Source organism: Rhopilema esculentum, chromosome 10 (assembly GCF_057945365.1).
Source record: "Rhopilema esculentum isolate cy_ngs chromosome 10, ASM5794536v1, whole genome shotgun sequence".
NCBI classification, from domain to species: domain Eukaryota; kingdom Metazoa; phylum Cnidaria; class Scyphozoa; order Rhizostomeae; family Rhizostomatidae; genus Rhopilema; species Rhopilema esculentum.
The window spans coordinates 10,537,166-10,558,951 of NC_142824.1; the positions used below are offsets into that span (position 1 = coordinate 10,537,166).

The 21,786-nt window shown below is 35.1% G+C and overlaps 1 protein-coding gene across 1 annotated transcript in view; it reads right to left on the reverse strand.

Moving 5' to 3' along the window:
- Positions 1-791: 791 nt before the first annotated feature.
- The window catches only part of LOC135692844 (autophagy-related protein 2 homolog B), a 28,601-nt gene continuing 7,606 nt past the window's right edge, over positions 792-21,786 (reverse strand). Inside the window, exons 12-37 of the mRNA XM_065211169.2 lie at positions 21,382-21,573; positions 20,454-20,557; positions 19,734-19,906; positions 19,307-19,406; positions 18,445-18,616; positions 17,853-17,995; positions 16,923-17,092; positions 16,100-16,257; positions 15,615-15,974; positions 14,806-14,886; positions 14,108-14,214; positions 13,632-13,724; positions 12,959-13,026; positions 11,605-11,672; positions 10,855-11,019; positions 10,410-10,505; positions 9,878-10,072; positions 9,307-9,393; positions 8,804-8,952; positions 8,081-8,279; positions 7,457-7,624; positions 6,738-6,921; positions 6,191-6,438; positions 5,414-5,773; positions 3,851-3,997; positions 792-2,582 (exon numbers count right to left, since the gene is read on the reverse strand). Coding sequence (XP_065067241.2) covers positions 2,343-2,582; positions 3,851-3,997; positions 5,414-5,773; positions 6,191-6,438; positions 6,738-6,921; positions 7,457-7,624; positions 8,081-8,279; positions 8,804-8,952; positions 9,307-9,393; positions 9,878-10,072; positions 10,410-10,505; positions 10,855-11,019; positions 11,605-11,672; positions 12,959-13,026; positions 13,632-13,724; positions 14,108-14,214; positions 14,806-14,886; positions 15,615-15,974; positions 16,100-16,257; positions 16,923-17,092; positions 17,853-17,995; positions 18,445-18,616; positions 19,307-19,406; positions 19,734-19,906; positions 20,454-20,557; positions 21,382-21,573 — 4,227 coding nt within the window. The 3' untranslated portion in view covers positions 792-2,342. The remainder of the gene's footprint in view (positions 2,583-3,850; positions 3,998-5,413; positions 5,774-6,190; positions 6,439-6,737; positions 6,922-7,456; positions 7,625-8,080; positions 8,280-8,803; positions 8,953-9,306; positions 9,394-9,877; positions 10,073-10,409; positions 10,506-10,854; positions 11,020-11,604; positions 11,673-12,958; positions 13,027-13,631; positions 13,725-14,107; positions 14,215-14,805; positions 14,887-15,614; positions 15,975-16,099; positions 16,258-16,922; positions 17,093-17,852; positions 17,996-18,444; positions 18,617-19,306; positions 19,407-19,733; positions 19,907-20,453; positions 20,558-21,381; positions 21,574-21,786) is intronic.

The following is a 21,786-nucleotide window of genomic DNA, read 5'->3' on the forward strand; positions in this document are numbered from 1 at the left end:
ACATTTTCAATAGGCAAGCTGCACTGATTGGGCAACCTCAACAGTCATGTGCTCGCTTTTTCTAATTGGCCTATTTCGATCCACAACTGGGTATATATATATATATATTTTCTAGCGTAGTGTTTTAGTCTATATTCTGACGTTTTATACTCTGAAGAGTGTCAGACGAAAAGCTCAAGTATGACTCAAAATGTTTGCTTTTTCAAAGCTATTTTTAAGCTTCGTACCACCAAAAGATTGTTTGAAATGGGTTTTTCTTCGATAATTCATGTTAATAACATGTCATGATGTCGAAAGTTTTTCGAAGAAGTATAGCATATTTACAGCATTTAATTTTCTCCATCACTGCGCATGCATGTTAAGAAAGTTTAAGTGCTGGAATTGGGAAATAGCTCAATTACTCTGAAGGCTGGGCCGAAAACATTTCTTTAAAAACTTGTACGGAAATAGATATCATGTTTCGTTCGAAGAAGTTACATCATCAACTGAAGCAATATTTTTACCGGGGGGACGTTCCTGAAACAGTTTTGCTTGCCAAGAAATTAGGGTCAGAGATTTATCATATTGCTGACTTTCTTCTCAGGAACAACAACAAAAAAGTTATTACGTAGAAAACTAAACTATTCAAAGAGCAGCTGGAAATGCTAAACCTGATTTAACCTATAACTATATTTGGTCTTAAAAGTCCGACAATTTACTGGAAATTAATCTCCTCTCTGTTTCGATAAATCCAAATCGTATCTGTGAGCTCTAAAATAACAGTAACTCTTCACCAACAAACACTCCTAAAGTCAAAACATTGAATTTTTATATGGCAACAACACGATAATGAATCTTAAACTAACATGCAAGCTAAATTGATCAAGCAAATGACTCTCTTAAGCCGGTAAAAGTTCCTGAAATTGCTCATCGGCGAAGTCGTGCTTACTTTATTAATGGAACCATCCAAAGCCTTGGCGGTAATAGCGGTGATGGTTTGGAATGGCGGTAATAGAAGAAAGTGACGAAGAAATATTACTGGGAGTTAAACTAGATACAAATCTTAACTTCAAAACTCATGTGCAGACTCTTTGTAAAACGGTCAGCCAAAAACTGCATGCTTTATCTCGCATTTCGATTTTCATGGAATCCCAAAAAAATAAAATTAATGAAGAACACTTTTATAATGTCACAATTCAGCTACTGCCCATTAATCTGGATGTTCCATGACAAAAATATTAATAACAAGATAAACAGGATACAGGAAAGGGCCCTTCGAATCGCATACAAAGACAACACTTGTCCTTACGAATAATTGTTAGAAAATGATATTTCGGTATCTATACATCAGAAGAACCTACAGTTGCTCATGGTTGAAATTTACCAAACAAGGAATCACTTGAATACCTCGTTTATGATGGAAATTTTTGAGGAAAAGGCAATACCGTATCAACTAAGAAGCTCGAGCAATTTAAACCTACCAAAAGTGAGAACCACATGCTATGGTACAGATACTGTAAGGTTCATGGGTCAAAGAATATGGGCAAAATTACCTTTAGAAGTGAAAACTTCAGTCTCTTTGACTGTTTTTAAAAAAACATCTTAAGACAATAAAATGCAAACATTGCAAGTGTAGGATTTGCAAAACTTTTATATATGGTTTAGGTTTCTTGTAATTATTATGTATTTCCTTTGTATACACCTTTTGTAAATAGTTGGCCTTAATTAGCTTTTATTTTTAGCTATTTCGAACAGCCAACTTTAAATCAAAGTATAAATAATAATAATGATAATAACGCTGACTAAGAGCTTGATCAAACAGAGAAAGATTCCCCGGCATTTCCAAGTAAAGCAAACACCCCGTTTAAACTAGATTCCGCTTCTAGATTCCGCTTCATATAGCTTTTTATATAAGATAGCACAGGCGTTCACGCGAGAGAACATTTTCCCGGCAAGTAGAGATCTCACTTGATCACAACCCAGATCTGGCCTAGGCGAGGAAACATTTTCCCATGTGAACAGATTTTCCAGGCAAAGCGGGGACAGACGCTCTTTGCGCATGCGAAATCCGTACCCTTCTTTCAAAATGTCTTCACTATGGCAAGGCGGGAAAATGTATGGACATATGAAGTCAATGACTATTTTTCCAGCTAAACGTGATTTCCGCTTTACCGGGAAAATCCGGAGAAACTTTCTCATTACAAACAGGCAAGAGTTCTAACATACGAACTCCAGTACAAAAGTCACCAGCGATATCTCAAATACTCTTCAATTCACTTAATACCAGTGGGTATGCACATTGTCTATAAACAGATTTATTACATGATTATATTCACCACTGTGCGAAAATGTACGTTCGACTGTCACTTTTGAGATTTTTGTGTCGCTTTCCACTTTTTTGCCGCTTCTATTCTTGCATCCGGTGACAGCTGGTTTCGTGCACCCCCTAGAACATTTGACGTTGCTTCTGTTGCCAGGATGAAAGGTTGCATAATAGACGGGGGTATTTGCCTAAGAACGCCTCCAACAGCACCAGTAACACCTTTTCTCTCGTGCTCTTCTACAGCGACTCTTACAATTGTTGTAGCGGTTTGGGTGATACCCTAAAATTAATCACTAATGTAAGAATCCGTTGTTCGAAACGTATTTCAATACGCGAAAAAGGAATAGAAACATTCGTTGAAATCGGTTCAGCACAACAAATTACAAGCGACGGTTCTACCACGACTTGTTCTCGTTGTTTTCTAAGATCTTTTCCAAACCTTGAGCTCATCGATCTGAGAAGGCTGAACACTGATTTGAATACACTGCACCTATCAACATGACCTTGAGTAATAACTTAGGTTCTTAAGATAAATTGAAACTTCAACAATTATCATAATGATAAAAATAATACATTAATATTTAATCTTAAATTCAGTGAGTCAATAATATTTGGCGCTTTACTATAGCAGAGCTGCAAAAAGTATAGTAATCTGGGAATTAGATTCCATAAATATTTTTGGCTTGGCAGAAAATATTTTGCATAACCAAACATTTTTTCTTGACTTTTTCACAATAGATCAAAAGTTTATACAAATGTGTGCTTAATGTCCGCAGGTTTTAGATCGCATCAAATAAAAAAGGTTAGCATCATTGAAACCTTTATAAAAGCTATTACTCATTTGTCGAATATCACAAAAAACTGTATAACTTGGAAGCCATAAGTATAAACAGGTAACATGATTCATCCTCTCTAAAGCTGGCATCTATTACATTTCCAAAACACCAGGTAATTGTAAAGAGCACCATCTATGAAGAAGTTTTCTGCCAGTCAATAAACATATTGCCATTTGGTTCACAAATCAATTTTTCCTTTTTTCCCACAGTCAATTTTTGCCAAAGACACAAAAGATGCAATAAACAACGAAATCATGATATTTTATTGGAAATTTTTGGCGTGTAATACTGGTACACAATAATTTCACTCACAGAAAATTTTTTGTCATGTTTCCCAGGTTCCCAGAAATAAAAATACTTTTTGCAGCTCTGTACTATAGATCTGTAGTGTACAAGGTCATCAGTTTCTAAAATTATCTAAAATATATATTCAAATATTCCTCAATTTTTCTTTTTTTTATTAAGAAGAAAAGCGATTTCTCCAATCGGTGAGGTTTTACAAGCTATGGCCAGTTCAAATTAATTCAATAACTCTTCACAGAATCCAATGAAATATGCTGAACTTAAAATGCATTGTAACAGAACTTGTAATCGAAAAGCAAAGCTTGTCGGAGTGATCCTTCTTTATAGGAGCATTTTTTATAAAAAGTGTCTCCAGTTGTAAAAGACTGGCATTTATTTGGAACCTAATGGGAACATGGTGTCACCATACCTCAGACAATACATTGTAAGCGTTTGTTACACCCTCTCTGAGGTCAACCGGCTGTTCTGATTTGCTCTTTGCAGATTGCCGCTTTGAGGCTCCTCCTTCGGGGCTAGGGCCTGGACTCACCATATCATATGCAGTTTCCGCTGCAACCTGTGAAAATAAACTTCAGTTTATCATGCTTGCCGCTTAAAGGCTCTTGCGCAACCAGCATGCTTTGCAACTCAATTTTCAAAACTGGCCTAATTTCTTACTGCATGAAAATACAAATACAGTCTATTTCTTTTCGGTTGAGAAAACAGCTGCCGCAAAGCATGCCGGTTGTGCAACAGCCTTTAACAATGACTGGCATAAATAAGAATAATAGGGGCAGAAGAACATTTTGATAAACAAACGTAACAAATAACAACTTTATTCCAACCATTTGCAGAGAATACTTGCTGCGGATACACATAGCATTCAGTGAAAATAAGGTTGTTTTCTACGATAAATATTGCCAGCTTCGAAATTATTTCCGTTTATTTAGATCTTTTTATAATGAAAATCGTTAAGAGTAACCTTTACCTCACGGGCGAAGTAAAATAGCCACTAAATTCATTGCATGATCCACGAAGAAAAATCAACTAATTCAATTTTATTGTGAAAATAAAAGAACATGAATGAAACGAAATTGTTGGCTACCTTAACCTGTCACCGAGATAAAGGCTAATTGCGATTATATATGCAAACAAAATATCAAAGTAGAATTTCATGTGCTCACAAGAATTTCATATATTTCTTTCAAAATGCTTGTCAAGCGACTTAAAATATGATTCCTTTTTAGAATTTTGGAAAGAAGATTTCGAAACGTTTATCAATTCGAGCTATTCATAATTTTTTCTTCATTTTACTACTAGTTTGACATTTATTGTTATCTTCTATTTGACAAATTTGAAAAGTTAACAGTGGTTATAATATGTATGTAGATATTTGTTGTATTTTCTACACTGATAAAACATATCTTCCCGGTAAGTATCTTGTATCAATTAGTATATTTAAGGCTAATAAAAAAACCATATTTCTTATGAGATATCTGAATCCGCATTTCGAAAACAATTTGGAATGATGAATTGGTAGGAAAGTTCTTCTTTGGTTTTTATTTATCTAGGTTAAATGCCACACAAATTCGAGCTTTTGCTAGTCTTTAATATCCTGAATTGAACTAATATTTTTTAATTTCCAAAAGACCACCAAGTACTAATGTATGTCGAAGGTTTATATGGGTAAAAGAAAAAGAGCCACTTTTTCTGTCACACTTTTGCAAGTGATGAATAAATATATATTTTCATAGGCTACTTTAAAATTAGAAAAAAAAACTTAAAAATGACTTGAGTAGTTTTCAAAGCCAAAAATTTGTCCACCAATAAGCAAATATCACATTGTTTTTAAACTAACCCAATTTTTTCTCTGATCAAGTAGACAATTTTAATCATATAAGGATAATTTTCTTTTGTTCGTGTTAAGAAATATTCGGTCTATCAGGTCTACAAACTATCGGGCTTTACTATCGTTTCCGTACTTCCTACATACCTGAACAGTCTGCACTATCCTGTTAGTGATTTCTAGAACAGCCATTGCTGTCGAAGTACTAAATGAGTGTGCCCCTTTCTGTAAACCTCGGACCAGCCGGCCATCTTGTCTATATTGTTGGACAGGCAGCCAAAATAGGTCTTTGATACCTTGATATAACTGTACAAAGCTATACGTAGGACCGACACCACCGAGTATTCCGGGTATCTGATTCCGCCGAATATCTGTTAGCCATTCGTTTAATACGTAATTCAGTATTTTATCGGTTCCCAAGAGTCCACTTCGGCAGCAGAGTCTTTTCAGTTTGAGCTCAGAACAGTTCAGTTGTGCCAAGCCAATAAGAAGTCCAGCAAGAGTTCCCTGAAAAATGCAAGACATTTTGGATATGTCAAACAACATAAAATTACAATTGATGACATATGGACATTATTTTATTAATGAAAAAGTGCCACATGAAAAACTGGTTTAATCTGAAAAGGAGAATAGTAAACTGCTTTTGGTTGCATGGCAACCAAGCCTCTCTTAATTAAAAAACCTATTTTCTTAGTTAGTTCCTTCTTTGACTGTATAACTATCTATAGACAGTATAAAGGAATTTCTTGAAATTTAATATTTAAATTAATAGGTATATATATAATTTGTTAATTTTTGTTGTTGAATTAACAAACTTGCAGCTTCGTAGTCATGAATGTTCATATTGTGAACCTAATAGGCAACAAAAAATTTAAAAAAAAATCGTAAAATTGTATGCACATCTAGGCAGTCAAAGTGTCTCACCTGGCCCATATTAGCAGACTTTCCATGGTAATCCAGCCGAATTGGAACTTCTGGCGAGAAAACAACCGAACGGAAAAACACAGGCGAATCATCTGCTGACAGGTTTTCCCTACTCTGGCTGCAATACAGAGGAGCAGAGGCAGCAAAATGTTCTTCGCTAATATTGAGCTCCTCTGCAAGACTTTCTGCTGTTGTTCCACAAGACGGAGACGAAGAGAACCGAACTCCTTCTCTTTTCAATGCTCTAACTGAAAAAATGATTTATCTTTTAGGACATATCTTAAAAGACTGATAAGCTGCTTGGGGAGAGATAATGAAAAAGTTTACTGGACAAAATCAGATTAATAAAAGTTTTGAAATGACGAAGATATCTTTGATTCGGAAATCGAATTCACTACAATTCAAGGCAGCCACAATTCCAAGGCTTTATTAGAATAAACCGAATTCTTAAAAAAATATATCCATGAATTTTGAATTTAATCAACGAAGATCAGTTGTTGATTCACAAAAAAGATCAGTTGTTGACAGTTTCAAAATCACGCCTTACCATCGGGTGCAGAACTGGAATGTTTTACTTGATTTTCACCAGAAATCTCAGTGAAAAAATTCTTCATGAAGAACAAAGCATCCTGATCGACATTGAGCCTGATTGGCTGCAACGAAATGCGCAGCGTCCCCTCTTTGTTCTTCACATCATCTTCTGGTTTTGTTAAAAGAAGTTTCACTGTGATCTGGAAAAGGTAGAAATGTGCTAGAGGAATGCAGCTATACTTTTTTGGGTTTTAAATAATCATACATGATCGTTCAAACCGACGTGTTGCGTGTTGATCAGGCAGCGCTTCATATCGCTTGACCAATACCATAAGCGATGCCAATTCTGGGGTGCTTTACAGGTATCAGAAGGGGGGATGAGAGATTTTGCGAAAATTGATTGGTATTGGAAAAATGACGAATGTGAAAAACATTTTAGCATTCAACAAATGTGAAAAAACTTTAAAATTTCAATCCAAGTCAGTATGCCGTACTCTTCAATGGCTATTGTTTGTTGAATTTCGAGGGTCTTCGAAATTAGAGGAGCGTGACAAATTAGTATAAACGAACAATAGCAAGTAGAATGCGTCCTTTGTTTAAAATGAAAACTCACTGAAATAGAAATTAAATTTGCTTGTTTCGGAAACCCAATGAACAGTGTGATACCCTGCCTTCATTTCAAAAATATGTAATACAGTCTTGATTCTAATTTGAAGATACACAAATCGTACCAACCATGTGTGCACTTGTCTTTATTGGCAAAGCCTCAGACGAAAACCGGTACAAAAATTTGTTAATCTGTGATGATGCCAAACGATCTGTGATTTCTACGTCATAAATAAGTAAGACATCTCTGGAAATCTTTTCTTCGTCATCTGGATAAATCTCGTGTTGGAATCGAATCTGAAAATTTAAAAAAATATAGCTGGTAGGGTATTGATCTGTTGCAGAGTGATCGATACCTTACAGATACATGTCCTTTACCTAGTGATGGTATTGATTTCGGAATATAGGATGGATGAATGTATTGAATAGGGGCCATTGTTTGAGAACAAATACGTAAGTGATAAGGCATTTATAATTTCCTAGTATCATACCATTGGATTATCAGAAAAAGTAGCTTTTATGTGATATACTCATTTTGACAATAAAGAAGATATACCGTCATAAATCCAATGCATATGTGTACACAACAATAAAACACCGAGTGTCATATATCTATCTTATTCGTCTCAATGACCATATCTTTGCAATCACCATATACAATATTACCTTGGTTTTCTAGCTTTTAGATGAAACCTGGCCTTTTATACGAGTAATAGCTACGTTGTAACATGTATCTCCACCCGACATACCCACCTTGTTCAAATGAAGCTCCACAAGGGTATTGTAATCACGGCCAAGACCCCCTTTGTATTTCCCTTTTCTTCGTTCGTTTTCTGAAACTGCAAAATTTTTGTCCTCATATTTTTTCGACAATCGCTGAGGTTTTTTGTTCTGTCCTTGACGATGGACGGGGGATTGTCTTGGCGAATAACTGTTCAGTGTTGGAGATCCACTGTAAAATAAGATCGAATTCGTAAGAACAGATTTTCAGCTTCTAATCGATATAACAGGGGTTAGCGACTAGCGTTCTTATATGTCCTAATACTTCTTAAAATAGCAAATACTAAGGAAAAATTAGCAAAAAGTTAGAAAAGAGAAATTATATCTCTAAGAATCAAAATTTGGTAGAAATATTTTCCTTTACTAGCTAGCATTGTCAATAATTTCGATTAAAAATTAGGGTGAAATATTGCAATGATTAAGCCAACCTGTATGGCTGTGATTCTAGAACTCTGCTTTAAACAAAAGATAATATGTTTAATTTTTGAATAAGCAAAGAAAGAGCATGTCTGTGACAAAACTAGTAAAACAGGCTTTTCTTGACAGCAGTCAATTTATACAGTTAGTTGAATTTAACTTAACACAACAGCTTCTTGAGTTTTTTAGGCCTCTGCTAGACCTTCTTTAAAAAGTGTCAGTCGTAGCTGACCGCCCTTTCGAACAGCTAGCTGGCCAAGTACAATTGTGCAAACTAACCTTTCTAAGGGACTTGGTGAATTGTACTCTGGTACTTGAAAATCCCTTCCACCATACATCTTCCAAACCACCGACATTTCTCTTATTGTGTATCGATAGACTGGAGAAGGGTAACCAGTGGGTGCACTCAGCAAGTCGTATCTTCCACGCTTAAGTTAACAAACATTGACTCAATATTTTATTTTGCTATACTTTGTTATGAACGTGGTGCTAAAATTACTAGAACTAAGATCAATTCTCCACCCGATCATAACGATCTTAATACAACGATCATAATAGAATTTAAAAAATTCACTTGGAAGATATTTGGAGAAGGGCAAGCAAACCAACAAGATATATCTGACAGTAACTCCCAGAAGATCATAAAAAGTTTAAGCAATACATCTCCTTGGTTCTTCAAATTTTGACGGAAATAATAAAGCTGGCTAACCATACACTGACTGACTTAACAGTTCCTCGATAATTGAGAAAAAAATCAAATGCAAGAAATTGAAAACACTTACCGGAACTTGGAAAAAATTGTCGACGATGTGGACATCCGCAGCGATCAACTTTCTTGTCACTGGTTCAAAATCACTGTCTTCGTCATTCTGAAAATACATTTACAAATAATCGTACTTCTATCCTTTATAGGGAATATTATAAAACAGCCTTGAAGTTCTGCTGAAGGATGGTTTAATAAATTTGCGATTTTAGTTAAAGCAAGTAGATAGGTAATTGAAATGATATTTTTACATGTTATGGGAAAAATAACAATTGGAACAAATCAGTTCAGGAGAATATGAAACATAAGACTAACTCCTTCCCAACGAATTTTCTCGATTCGATTAAAATTTTGTTCTCTCTGATGCCAACAGTACACGACAACATTACAAGGGAATTCATTTTACACGAAAACATGCACATTAGTCTATACAAAATCATTGATTTTCCTAGCCACGACTCCAAGAACAGAGTGGCTCAAACTATCGTCTAAGAAAAAACATGCTACATAAAACTTGAGCTCAAATTGAAATCTTATTAAAAGAACTGACAACAATATCAACTTTTGCTGGGATTCATGAAGTAAGATACCTCGTCATCTTGCTCCAAAATACAATATTCATCCCCACTAGAAGAACGATCATCATAATCATCATCACAAGCATCTCCCAGTTGTTCATTAAGACTTCTAGTGCTGCTAGAGTTGCTGGTTGCTGAGGAGGAGAAGAGTTCCGATGAAGTGAAGCCATGACGGTCAGTGAAGATCTTCGTGTTTTGTGTTTCATTCTGTAAGAAAAATGTGACCTAGATAAGCATAACACAGGGATAATCAACTTTCGCTGCCATTGACCAATGCAGGAAATCATCAACATAGTATTACATATAAAGTAATGTGCAGCTAGGGAAATCAGCAACATGTATCGTAAAATCATAAAAAGTATAAATAATGCAGAAAAATTGCATTAAGACGCGGTCAGACATAAGGAAATAACTAAAAAACAATCAGTCAATTATTTCAGTCAAAGAAAAGTGCTTTTGGAAATCTGTTTTCAATATAAACAAAATTTAAAAACTGAAAAAGTATGAAGATGTAACGAATAAATAGAGTTTATTTAGAAACTACCTCTTTTGGTGTCTCTTCTTCTATCAATGCATCTGCCATAAGTGAATCGATCGTATTTTCGTCAACAGATGATCTTGAATACAAATTTTCCGTGCTCTAAAATTGACAAAAAAGCCTTTTAGTATTGGTATCTAGAAAAAAATATTAGAGAGAAATTTCACAAAGTTATTTTCTGCTTGTAGCATCGACGTTTTTAATTTCCTATTTTCAAAATTAGTCAAAAAACCTCAATATAAATCCCATAAATTAAACTCAAAAAAAATAAATGACACCAGGAGGACAAATTGTTCAATATTACAAAAAGTCAAGATGTAAACTGCTATGAGAAAGTAGTGGTTTTTCAATTCTTCGTTAAATTAAAAATCATTTCAACTTCTGATTTCATACACCATGAAACTGAGTTGTCTCCCTAGAATACAGAAACTGTTATGACAAATGTAATCACCTCATTTTGTGAATTTGGTTCCACAAGGCTTTCCATACTTCCTGTACAGATATCCCCATCTGCTGCAACGTACTTAATTAGGTTAACCAAGGCTGCACAAGAGTCAGAGCAAGTATGGATATTCAACACATTGTTTGACATGCTCATCTCCATTTTAGGTCTCTTCTACAACACAGATAAAAGAGAGAGTTGCCAGAGAATAAAGTCTAACGGAAGATACAATTCATGAAATGCTACCATATGTTAAAAAAATATCAAAACCAAAGCAAAGCCAGAACGACTTAAATGGTTTAACAAACAAAAATGCCAATAAAGGATAAACGTACAACACTAAACAGAATCATTTCCCAAGGTTTTCTGCAGCTATTCTAAAGTGAAAATGCAGTAAACTTCTCATAACACGAATCTCCAAAGGACCAATCAAACCGCTCGAGAAAACAAATGTTCGAGTCATCAGGGGCATATTTATTTGGGTAAAGGGAATGCAATAAAAATTCGACCTAGCGAATGTTCGAGTTATTGGGAGTTCGAGTTATCGAGAGTTTACTGTATATCTAATTTAATAGCAATACTAAATGTATATGCATATAATACAAAGTATAAATGGATCCAATGTATATATTTTTGAACATTTATTTCTTTTACTATTTTGCAGATATACATGAAAGTTTTTAAAAGCTCATACATTTTGTAGAGATCATACATTTTCCGCTTCATAAATTCTTTCAGTCAAAAATGGCATAAGCAAACCTTGTCTTCTGATTCTGACAGTCTCAAAACCAGTTCAAACAATTCCATATCCATCACACAGACATAGTCTATAAAACAAGGTACATAAGACTTGTAAGAGTTTCAATCTGGTTTAGCTAAACTACGAAAAATATAGGACACCCAAACGCTCCAAGAGTAACCAAAAACAACATAAAATAAATTATTAATTACTGATATCTTAACTGATAAACAGCTGATATCACGCCCCGATATAAACAGCTTCTCCAGAGTTATTGAGCTAAATCATGGTACGTGTCTTGAAACCAGGAAATAGAGCAACTCAGTATCAAAACTGGCCTTTGCTCGACTAGCGAAATGTTTTTCTTCGACTAAATTAAGTAAGGTATTTTTTCAATAATCATTCAATACATAACGTGGCATACTGTTTGATACTAACAAAATAGCTAGCATGGTGTGTAATAAAAAAATATTCGCAGCGGTTTTTCTTGATAAATTACATATTTATACATTTATACATTACATATATACCCATGATTTATAATAGAAATTCAACTAGCTTTGCGTGCCCCTTTAAAAGCAAAAACTGTTTTCACATAAACAACCTACTTTTCATATGAGTTACTAAAATAAGAATGACTACCAATACAGTACTAGCCCACCACTAAGAAACTCACTTTTTAAAAACATCCTCAATTAGTTTCTCATAACTGGACAAAAAATATACTGAATAATTTCTTATAATTACAGCAAGAAACTCACCAAATGTTGCTTGTGTATGTTTGAACAGATACCTTGAACTCTGTTTTTATATTATATTATGGGTTTTATTAAACTAGATTTTGGACGAATTATTCCAATTCAATTAAGCTTTGATTTGATCATGCTCTTCCATGTAAGAATAAAAGAGCACATAATTTTAACTGCCCTAGGCACAAGCCATGCGGACTAGTTTAAGCTGATTGGTTTCTTATATCATGGTAAACGATGTGTCATCTGGCAGGCTGCAGTTTCTTAGTGACGGGGCAATACTGTGACTGAACATGATAGAGCGACAGTTTCATACTGTAAGTATCTTCGTGAAATAAACATGATTTTTGTGAATCTCTTTGTCAGGATGACATGGATACTGCATTTTATACAATTCACATCAAATTAGTGAAAATATGGAAGCATGGAAGATACACGTAACAAACAAGATCTGGGTAAAATAGTCCTGTTGAAGGCATTAAATTTGATCGAAAACCGTGACAGCTTAGCATGCTTCTCAAAAAAAGTCACCAAGCTTTGTCACTAAGTATCAATTAATAGTTCGATCGTGATAAAAATTCCTCAGTTTAGAAATACAATCGGTAAGTGCATTCGACAGATATACCTTTATTCAGGTCGATATGACCAAACTGTTTGTCTGACAGATAAAGCGCTGAATCGTCAACAATAAATCTACAACAAAAGAGTTAATATGAACATAAACACACCCAGCTCATGCTAGTCACTTAGAATCTTTACAGTTAGTTTATATTTGTCATATTTGTAGCTGATAAAGAAGCAAGTGGCTGGAAGCAAACATGTTGTGGATAAATCCAACGCGACTGCGAATAGAAACAAATTGCCTAAAAGAATCTTTCAAGCATATTTTGTGTATAAACATCAAGCATCATTAACAATATCATTATTATAGCGTGCAATTGACAATAAATAAGTTATTAACAGAAATCAGTACAAAACAAGTGGGTGTCAATAAAGTTTCCTTAATATTCTTTATTAGACTATAAGCTGCCTTTTTAACAGATATGAAAAAGTTCAGTAACATAACAAATGCGCATGAGGCAGGAAACGTACGAGCTTCTATTTCCGCGCTCGAATTTATGTGGCTCTGGTACCCACGGTACGGCGTGGCAAGTGAGGTTCTTCGATAATATTTAGAAAAACAAAAAGTCTTGATAAGCAACCTACAACTTTATATCTTTTGAAATAATATACCAGGATTGAAATGTTCAATTTGGTAAGAGGTAACAAAAATGGCTTGAAATTTGAAAAAAAGTTACCTAAGAACAGACTCCAAGGATCCAGGGCTGATATTGCTGGACAAGCTAAATGTCTCTATAGTCAGCAAAGACCGCAAGCTAAGATTCTTTGGCCTGAAAAAAATAAATTATAGCTAGATTGCTTGACTACAAAAAAAGCATTTTCTTCATCTGACAAGTACATCAGAGAAAATATAAACAGCACATGTTCCTCAACAAAGATCATGAACAGGTTCACACTGCGAAATTCATTTTCGATTGTCAATATTCCCCATTTTGTTACTAAAGTCAAGACCTAGATTTTACCTAGACCTAGATAGACCTAGACTGATTATTATATTTTGTTTTAAATATACCAAGGTACAAAATAAAATGAGCACCTTTGATTCAGTTGAGTATGAGTAATACATACCTATTCTTTAGTCAGGCAAATAGGGACAAGGCTATAAATATGTTATCATAGTGGTGACGATGAAAGCAGAAAAGCAAGTGGTTACCTGTAATCAATGCTACAACCCCAAAGTTGCAGATACAGAGTTGTTATCACGGAAGGAAAGGTATACCCAAGAATTGTTTGGTCATCAACCGTCATAAAATCCATTATCTGTAAAAAATATGGCCAATGAATTACTTTACCAATTTTCAATTTCTATGTAATTTTTAATGTAATTTTTAATTTAATTTCAAATATTTAACCTCTTTTAACTTCTAACTAAGAAAGTGGCAAGAGAAAAAATGACATCTACAATTTCGCAAAAGTCTGACAAAAAAATTCACTGGACAAAAAGGCAACAGCTCTATTCAACTAAACGATAAAAAGTTCAATGATTTTCAACTACTACTGTGGAGAAAATCAATTGAGAGCAATGTATGAAAAGCAGATATTTTCAGAGATAATGTTTTATTCGTGCGATAAAAAGCAAGCCCAAAAAATCCAACGATAAAGTTTGAACAGAAAGGCAGCTTAATCAGCCTGATATAACTGAAAACTCCTAGCCTGAACGAAACTCGTTGCAAGTCGAATAAAAAGAACATTACATATCAACTGCAAGTGGAAAACAGCAATCACATCTGCAAAAGAACCTAGTTAGGCAGATTCTTTCCCCTTTCATAACATCATAATTCACCTTCTTACCCTTAATAAAGAAGACTTAATCAAAATTTGCCCATTTCCTTCGCAAAATATCAAACCTACCTGTGAAAGCCATGCCTTTTCTGGTTCCGTGACCAAATGACGAAGTGTGGAACCTCGCAAACCTAGTGCAACCAACACGTGCTATTAAAAAAAGAAAGTAATATCGATGATAAAAACAAGAATTCAGCAAGTACAGCGGCCTAAATAACTAATATTCGCAATATTGTATCATAAACAAAGCAGTGAACTGTCCTGAAGCTCTAATGCTCTAATTTAAGATTTATCGTGACACCTCAAAGCCTAATAACATCAAAAATAAACTAAAATTTGATTTAAGGAAAGAAGTCTCCAACTATTTCACAAAAATATTATAGGGAGCGCAAGAATGACCAACTTAGATTGATTTCAATCCTTCTCCTTGAACCATCTTGGCCACAGAATATACAAATTATGCTAACTAAACTTTTCACATGAGATGATTGATGAAATGGTGCACAAAAAGGGGTAAAGGGATTCAGTGCATATACAGGGTAACGGGTATGGCCTATTCTGAGCATAGAAAAGAATCTTTATTACTTATTCAAAAAATGCAGAAAAGGTTATCATTTAATAGGAAATGAGACTAACCCAATCAAACGAAAACGTGAAGGGCGTGATCATAAAACGGGATTCATTTTCTTAAAACAGTTTTCATCTACAATTAAATCTTTCAAAACTATCTTTATAATTAACTAAAATAAGTAAACCCAGCAAAGAGTAATTATTATAAAGAAAAACATTTTACTGCAAACCAAATTTAGTCAAAATTTGGGGCCTAAAAGAAAATGGCTTGATACAGGACCAGAAATAAATTCAGCATATTTAACAACCTTGCGGTTCTTTGATGGCATATGAGTTGTCTTAATTGCAAGCGATAGAGCCGAAACTGATTCACTGCTAACATCTTGGGCTTCTCTACTCTGAGCCAAAACGCTCTCGTCAGATCGGTATAAAGTTCGGTTCAGGTTACCGCAGAGAAACGCGTCATCCATCCGAAAACGGTCAATCTCACAATCAACTTGACCGGAGTGGTATAATGTTGCATCACCGGAGTACAAATGGGCGTAGTCAAGATTTACGTCGCCTCTGTACGACACCACGGTGAAAAAGTTCAAATCTTCGACATCAATGACAACGTGTCCAAAATCTGCGTCAATTTCATTCTCGGTAGAGTTTTCTTCTTCATGCCCCTAAACAAGACGCGAAAACAAGTTATTTGCTTGTAAGAGAATTGCCGTTTTGAAGGGCAAACTTTTAAGAAGGATAGCAACCTTTTTCCATTTTTCGTTGACAAATTTTAATAGCTATCTCTTACCTGGGTTTTGGGGAAAAATGCGACTTTTCCTCGATCAATATGAACGGACACAGCAATATTGCTTTGCTGATTAAGCAACGCTTGTTGGGTTTCTGTCGTCATTCCATCGCCAATTGTGGATGCTAGGCTGTTGTCTTGATCGGAATCTGAATCATAACCTAGATTGATTGCAGCACATGAATTAGGGTGTAAAGTAAATAGTCGAATCTTACATTTTTAAAAAGATTTGTATCTATCTGAACAGCAAATACCACGAGAAACTGTTGTCGTCTACAATAACCGGGACAAATGTTAATATAAAGACTCAAAATTGTCTAGTAACATGATTTATTCTAGTAACTGATAAACTAGCGTTGTGCTGGGGGGGGGGGGGGGTGCAGAGTGAATCAAAGTAATCAGAATATTTTACAATTTGCAATGAGCTGGATGTTTAAGTCGAGTGAGGAAGATTAGTCTAAAACGGTCCATACGAGAAACCATGTTAGTCGCAAGACAAAAATGAGCAAAAAATTATCAGTAAAGAAAACGTTAACAAACAAAGATAAAGTTCAAATCAAAAAGCTAAATTTCAAGCAAACAATTTTCATAATAAAAAACTCGCATTACAAACCATAAACATTTGGGTAGAGGTTCATTGACTTTAGGAGTAGTCTTATAAAGGTTATCTTCTAAATGAAATGTTCTCTATTTAAAATATTAAGTTATCTGAATTGAATAATCTGTTCAGCATCTATAAATAAATCCCTTTAGGACATATCATAATAAAGAGCTTCCAAAGGTTTTCGGACCAACATAAATTGCATGATTATAAAAATATACTTACCATCTTTAATTGCGGAGCGACACATAAAGAACTTCTGGTTCATGGAAATACCAACTTGGCTTGCGAGGTTGACGTGAATGTTGTTTTGTATTTGTGGATAAACAAGAGGAGGCATCGTCTCGAGTGGTGATGGAACAGAAGGTTCCCACATTAGCAAGTCGTTGAAAAGTCTAGAAAATTAATTAATTTCCACAATAACAGTTGATTGATATTCGCATTTGGCGTGCAATTCTGATGTGCAACTGAAAACAATCCGGTTCTACACACCAAAGCGTCTAAAGTGTCGGTCATAGGGTACCCATCAAAATACTACAGACTACGATCTTGGACAAAAGGTTATGATACAATTTTTGGTTAAGTGATTTTCTGCGCAATTGCCCTCAAAACCAGTGGTATGTCCCTCTCCCCAATGTCAATGTTGGTGGTGGGCAATGGCAGTTGATTCTGGAAGCCAGAAAACATAAAAAATCAACCTCAACGTTGGTATTGGGGGCAGGGGTTGGGTGTTTTTGCAATAAATGATAATAACAGCGAATGTCTCCTAACTTTTGTCCAGGATTATAGTAATTGTCATTGAACTTCACAGTAAATGCATAAAACAAAACACAGTAAATGCAAAGGAGAATTATGTACAAACATTCCTACACCTTCTCCATCTTCTCCGCTGTGATGATTTTACCTAACATACAAAGCAAGGCCCTTCAATCTTACTTGAGATCTCGGAAAGCGATTAATATTACCTGGCATATAGGCAATAAATGCCTGTTGTGAAAACGTACTATTTACACTTGAGTTGCATTTTTACTAGTTGTTGTCTCAAGCAAAATATCATTATTGACCAAATGATGAATCAAAAGCCATTCTCTTTTTCTACGAATCTGTCAAAAAGGTAATTGTTAATCTCTAAACCAAAACAGATTCAGTATTTACCTATTGTATATTAGCTCAAAAACACTTTTCTCGTGCAGATTGAGTTGCAGGTCTGGGAACGACAAACTGACGAAAAACTTTGATGACGAAGAAGCAATGTCTTGGAAACTGTTCATCTCTGGAATACTTCCAGGCATGACCAACTAAAATAAAAAGAAGAGCTTTCAAATCGGCTGAGTGACTGCAACTAGCAAGTAGCCGAACAGGAAATGCTTTGTAGCAACAAACCATGTGATAGAAGCTTCTCCCATAATGTCAATCTAATGATCAACCACAGGCTAGAGATATAGCATAAAGATGTTGCGTAAATCGAAGAGTAAGATAATATTACTAAAAGTGAAAGTTTATCTTTTCATAAAATCAATCGTGATAGGCAAGGCACCACCTGCTCGATACCGCAATCCTCGAAGGAGACTCCCTGGGGCTTATTAATTTGAGCACATATTCTTAAAGACACAATCAACCCTTAGCTTGTAAGTGTATTTTCAAAGTTTTACTATAGATTTTTGCATAAGGTAACACATTTTTACAAAAGTTAATCAATGCTTTTAACAAAACAGCTATGAAAAGTTTAAAAACTTGTTTCTCATACCTCTTCTTTTTCAAACATAGCTGGGTTGGCTGAAAATGGAGACGGATCCGTCTTGATCCACGGGAAGGAGTCTTCAAGAGAGCCAAACTGAGAGTCCGGGGAGGCATTAGCCTCGCTCTCAGCATCATCAAACACTGATCGCGTCGTTTGTGGTTGTCTGTATACAACTATCCTGAGGAAAACAGAATCCCAGGATGAAATACAAAAGCCATTGAAGTAGTACTTTAAATGCATGTTGGTTGACCTATTTCAATGCCCAGAAGATACTGTGCTACACAAAAAGCTAGCAAATTTTTACGCAGATGATCCTGCCTTGACAAAATATCAAATACAAGGCTCGCACAAAATTTCTGACATAAAATTTCATGACTCTCTATTTGCCTTTTTAGAGAAAAGTACCAGATTTTTACGGTAGCACAGAATAGGGCGTAGCAACAAGAACTCGATTAGGCTTTTACAGAAAATCGGCCATTTCCCAGATTTTCTAGAGGAAACAAAACAACGACATCCTGCACGAGCCCTTGGATAATGACAAAACGAAATCCACATGCATGAAAGAACCGACTTATGAAAGTAAAACAATATAAAACTTGCACAAATTGACTGGTAATGGACTGCCTTTCTGAACACAAATATAACACTGCCCAACAAAAACCTTATTGTACATTGAATCGTCCTTCAAAAACGACTACAGATAGCTTTTTATATGTAATTGTACTGTATAATAGAAACGGGAAATCGCTACACGGATAAAAAACGGATAGAAATGTATAACATTTCATGTGGTGCAAAAGGTATCGACTGTGGTAAAAAAGGCTTTACATTTCAATTAGCATACGTTATACACAAAGCAGGCAAATACCTAGGCCAATCGAGATGCATATCTTCAACATCTTCCTCGTTTTTGGCACAAGACACCTTAAAAAACTGGAGCAAGTCTTCATCAGTCTGGTGGAAGTAGCCTAAAACACGATTAAAGGAAAAGTCAAAAACAATATCAGAAACATTAAATATAATCCATTTTTCCGGGATATTTACCCGTCGATTCCCGGATACCATCAAAGCAGAGACAATGTACATGGAACTATGGAAAAAGATCGTTTTATGTTATGGGAATGTCAAGCTCGACAATTCACTACCCCATGACTTCCATAACCAGTGCAAACTAATTTCTTTTCAAAATTCTCTCTTCAAGCCTCGAAACTCTCAAACATTATCTTAAACTAAACTATTAATGCTTTTAAAATTAAAATATAACCATGAGTACGATAAAATAGCTCGAAACACACCTTCCCCATTTCTGAAACGTAGCTCATAAAAATTTGATGCTTGAGACTGAGAGAAAACTGTCTTGAATTCAACGTTTTGCCAACTTGTAGTTATATACTCCTTTCGAATAGATCTCTGCCACCACTGATGCTTGTCTATATCACTTGCAGGACGAAGATCTGGAACTGGAAACCTACAGAAAAAAATTATTCTCTTACACAAACCAAATCAGCAATTAATGTTTCTATCACCATCAACAAGAAAAAGCCTAAATAAAAATTTTTAAAACACATCTACTACCATTATAATTGTTTGTTCAATTAAAAGTCAAGCATGCCTATAAATTGAGAGCTTAAAATCTGCTTAATATCATCCTCTATGGACATGAAGAATTACCATTTGAATCAAACTCGAAAACTCGCTGCAACGCTAAAATATACCCAGGCCTCTAAACGTTTTGAACAAATTAGTGATACAAACAACATATATCCTCTCTCATCTTTCTAGAAATGCTTTCTTTTCATTCTTTTTTGTTCATTTTGCATCTTCCAATTGTAGTGAATTTGGTTTTATACGTTGATTGTAAATTGCCCCAGGGTTGATATGTATGCTAATACTATCTGTGGTATCGTCTGGTAAACTTGAGTATGTTTGTAAAGATTTTGTGAAAATATGTAAAAAAATTGGCAACTTCCATCATGGGTGCAGATAAAGAGTATTTAATCTGAATATATACATACCGTAGGATGATGCTCATTTCGTTGCATGTCACACTTATATCTGTTTTAGAATCTAAATGAACGGGGCTATCTTCCATTGCTTGGTTGAATGCAGTTTGCCGGTTCTAAATGAAAACAATACTGATGTGGTTGCTGTTGTAATTGTAATTTTCAGAGCATGGGTGCAAGCTACAATCCTTGCCAAAAATAACTGGAGCGCCTTCCCATTGCAGCATGCAAATGCACAAAGCATGTCTACAATTACCTCACCATATATCACTGCCGATCCCAAAATTTCGACCCCCTCATCCCCCCCCCCCCCGGCACAATGTTGATTTATTATCTCAATGCAGATTTCAGTGAAACAATTTTTATCTTTGGCGTCAAAACAGCCGAATTGAGCAACATTGTAATGGGGGGGTAGGGGGGGATTTTTCAAAAAAGCTCAAGCTGTTTTGAATACAAATGTTCCAACAATTTTGGCAAGGATTGTAAGCTTCAAGCTTCAAATGGGAAACACTACTTTCAAAAGCAAACTGCTTGCTTGCAGTCTAACCTAAGAAATATTCAACAAACGCACAGATTAGTGACTTACCGTCAATTTGGTAACATAATTTATTATCTTAAGGTTCTGTTACATCGAAATAGCCTTTTGTTAATATTTCTTAGTTACGTCAGAATTGTGACTTTCATTGTGCAATTTGACCAACACAACGAATACGGTTGATTTTGTTAGTACTTAGTGTTTCTAAACCCTAGCACGCATTCAAATGCTCCTTGATCTTGTAGTACTAACCACCACCCCAAAAACATGTCAGTTTAAAGCAACCCTTTTGAAAGTCTCTTTTCTGGTTTACATACAAAGACTACACAGGATAAAAATCTCTTTCTATTGTCCCATTTGGAATCGTGATTGTTGGTAAATAAGACAAAGTTAAATAAAACTTACCAGCAGATTGCCAGAGAGAAATGAGCTGTACATAGTAGTATTTGAGCGATTTTCAGACCTATGTAGCAGCGGAGGAGGATACATAATGGCAGCAATGCGATCAACAATTGAAACATCAACGTCTATTTCAACCTTACTTAACTGGATGTTGACGAGTGATTTGGGCACGATTGAAGTTCGCGACTGCACAGCCTAAAAAATTTAACAATAACATGGCATCTTTGCGACTGAACTTATTTTCAAACAAATATTTGCACAATCCAGCAAAAAGATGCATAAGAATACTTAAGTAATGCTTAAAGTAATTCATCATTACTTTTTGTATACTTTATACTCTACTGAGCTAGTTTCTACATACACAATAGAAGACGTCATGCCTAAACAAACTGCCAAAATCTTTCATAC